This window comes from Galeopterus variegatus, unplaced genomic scaffold (assembly GCF_000696425.1).
Source record: "Galeopterus variegatus unplaced genomic scaffold, G_variegatus-3.0.2 Scaffold6748, whole genome shotgun sequence".
Classification (NCBI taxonomy): domain Eukaryota; kingdom Metazoa; phylum Chordata; class Mammalia; order Dermoptera; family Cynocephalidae; genus Galeopterus; species Galeopterus variegatus.
The window spans coordinates 73104-75928 of NW_007732859.1; the positions used below are offsets into that span (position 1 = coordinate 73104).

Consider the following 2825-nt stretch of genomic DNA (forward strand, 5'->3'; position numbering starts at 1 on the left):
AGGAGTGTCCTTAATTATTACTTTTTTAAACTGTGTTACATGTTTTTATGTTATATTTCCCCAAACAGTAAAAAGTAAATTTATTGTGATATCTTTAAAAAATTAAAAATTAAACTGTAAGCTCCCCACTCTAGAAGCTTTAAATATTGGAACTTGTAGTTGTTTCTCAGGGATATCCTGGAGGCGATTTCTTTATTTAGTAAGATATTGAGTTAAAATATGTCTGACATCTCTTTCTACTCTAAGCCTATCATTGTGGAAATTATTGTAACAGTTCTACAGTTTATAATTTGTCCTTAAAATTGTAAAGCAACCTCTTTAAATCTACGTTTATAATTTACTTTTCTAATTCAGACCTGATATCTTCTCAGTTAGTTTTCAAAGTGGCTTTTTGTCAAAATTGTCTTAGAATTTTGAATAGAAGTCTTTGTGATAATAGTGAATTTTTTTTTTTCCAGACTCAAACATCTACTTCTTTGGGACCATCACAGTTTTCACAGAAAGTAATTCCTCTCTTGGAACTTCCGTCTGTTACTGAAGATGGTAAAATAAAACTGTTTAAGGAAATTTTTCTTATTGTACATATGTTATTAAGATAATTTCCATTTTGAGGCATATTTTCCTCAAGTGACCACATGGGGAGGGCAGGTATCTTTTCTTTTAACCTCTAGGTTTTTTGCTGGCGCTCTGTAAGGAAAGATAGATTAACAAGAGAAAACAAATAGAAATTTATTAACATTTACATCTCACATGTACATGGGAGAAACTCAGGGATGACTAACTCAAAGGGGTGATAAAAACTTGGGTTTCTATGCCAATTCGGACTTAAACAAAGGATTTGGGTTTGGGAATTCTAGGATGGGGACAGGAAGAAGGCAAGTTATGGGCATTGGGAACAGTATGGTAAACAGGGGTAAGGTTTGTTATGCATATTTAAGTCAGTATCTTCTCCTTAGTTAAGAATGCCTTACGATTTAGAGTCATCCTTCCTGGTATATAGAGAGAGACACCCTTACAAAGTAGACTTCTTTTATGAGTGTTAATTTCCCTCACAAAAAGGAAATTTATGCTCTGTCTTCAGAGCTTTGTAACTGATTTTTCTCAACGTAATTAACTCAAAATAATCCTTATGCCAAAAAGACGCATTTTGGAGTGGCATATTCTGGTCTTTTATATTCATATAAAAATTTTCAGTCATTAGCAGGTATTTGTATATTTTCAAGAAATTTTTGCTAAAATTACTTTAAAATAATACAATTTGGACGTTCCTTAAAGTTGCTATTGCAGCAGGATTTTATTTGGCTGCAAGCTAAGAAACCTAACAAGACTTTGTAGATGTCTAATTTCTAATGTGTTATTTAGGTGTTTGGAGAATTTTGCGATAATAAATTTTAAAACTTTTTTTTTTACATAGTCTATTTTACTAAAATTAAAGGAAAAAAGTCAATTCTTAATACCTATATTTACACATAAAAACTTATTCATATTCTGATATCAAATATCTGCTTTTTACGGCCACAGTGGAAAGAAAAAATAAATGTATTTCTGTATTTTAAGACTTTTAAAATTGCTAAATATTTAATAACAGAAGCTGCCATGCTGATTCTCGGTTTTCCAGAAAATGTTTTCCTTTGTGTGTGGTGACCAAAGAAATGTTGTTTGCAAGGTCACCTACTCTAACTTTAATCTTAAGTTATTTGGAATATACTTCAGTTCATTTTAGTTTCCTTTAAATCTCTTTTTGATGGTTTTACTAAGTGGTTGAATGTTTTTCCAGTTTTTGTTTCTTTTTAATATCAAATTCTAGAAGTGTGCATATACATATATATAAGTATTTATTATATACAAATAAATGTGTGTGTGTGTGTGTGTGTGTGTGTGTGTGTATATCGTGCTTGATCTCAGCTTAGTTCATTCAAACTACAGGGCCTGCCCTCTGCTACTAATAGGTAAGTTTTGTTATACCATGCAGGTAGAGTGAACATATTAACATGTTACTTTGAGTATTCATGATGTGTACAATCATTGGCATTGTTACTTGCTGCAAAATTTTCTTAAGTAAGTTAAAAATAGACTAATGATTTCTTTTAGCTAAAGGTTACATTTTATAATTTTCCATATTTTTTGTCATGAGAAATCTTATTTGTTTCAAAGTACAGTAGTCTCTATATTCATTTCTATTTATTTTAATCCTCATGTTTATATTGTTTTTGTAATGTACCCCTTAGGGTTTTAATGTTCATATTTATTTCAGAAAAATAATAAAAATGTTATTAAATCAAACTTTTATTATTGACTTAAACAATGTTTATGAAATTTAGAATCAGAGGAGGAATATTTTGATGCACCATGTAGTCCCTTGGAAGAGTCTATTCAATTTCCAACTGGAGTTAAAAATATTCAACACAGAAAGTTACAAAAACAGGATTCTTCAAAAAATGTGATTGAGTTTAAAATACGATTTGAAATACCAGAGGTATGTACTATGGTAAATTAATAGGGCTTATTTAAGTTGTTTGCCATTTCTACCATTCGTAGTTTATATAGTCTCATTGCTAATAGGCACTGCTGTTTTTATCCTGATTAAGCTAAATCCAGACTTGCCATGTGGTTCCCCTTTGTCCCTTTTTTTGAAAATTAACGTCTTAATCAAGAATTAGGGGTTTAGATGGTATATTGTGGGTAATCAATTATTTTCAAAAAATATGTATTATTTAGTATAAGTGTGTATTGTTTGTGTAGGTATAAAATATGTCCTAAATTTTAAATATGTCATATATCATTTATATCATATGTATATCTCATTTATCCATATATAACTTTTT

At 29.8% G+C, this 2825-nt stretch overlaps 1 protein-coding gene across 1 annotated transcript in view; it reads left to right on the forward strand.

The window, feature by feature from the left end:
• Positions 1-2825, forward strand: part of LOC103606627 (vacuolar protein sorting-associated protein 13A-like) — a gene marked incomplete at both ends in the record, with an annotated part of 116991 nt that overhangs the window by 67042 nt on the left and 47124 nt on the right. The window contains 2 exons of the mRNA XM_008591191.1: positions 459-543; positions 2322-2476. Of these exons, the coding sequence (XP_008589413.1) occupies positions 459-543; positions 2322-2476 (240 nt within the window). The remainder of the gene's footprint in view (positions 1-458; positions 544-2321; positions 2477-2825) is intronic.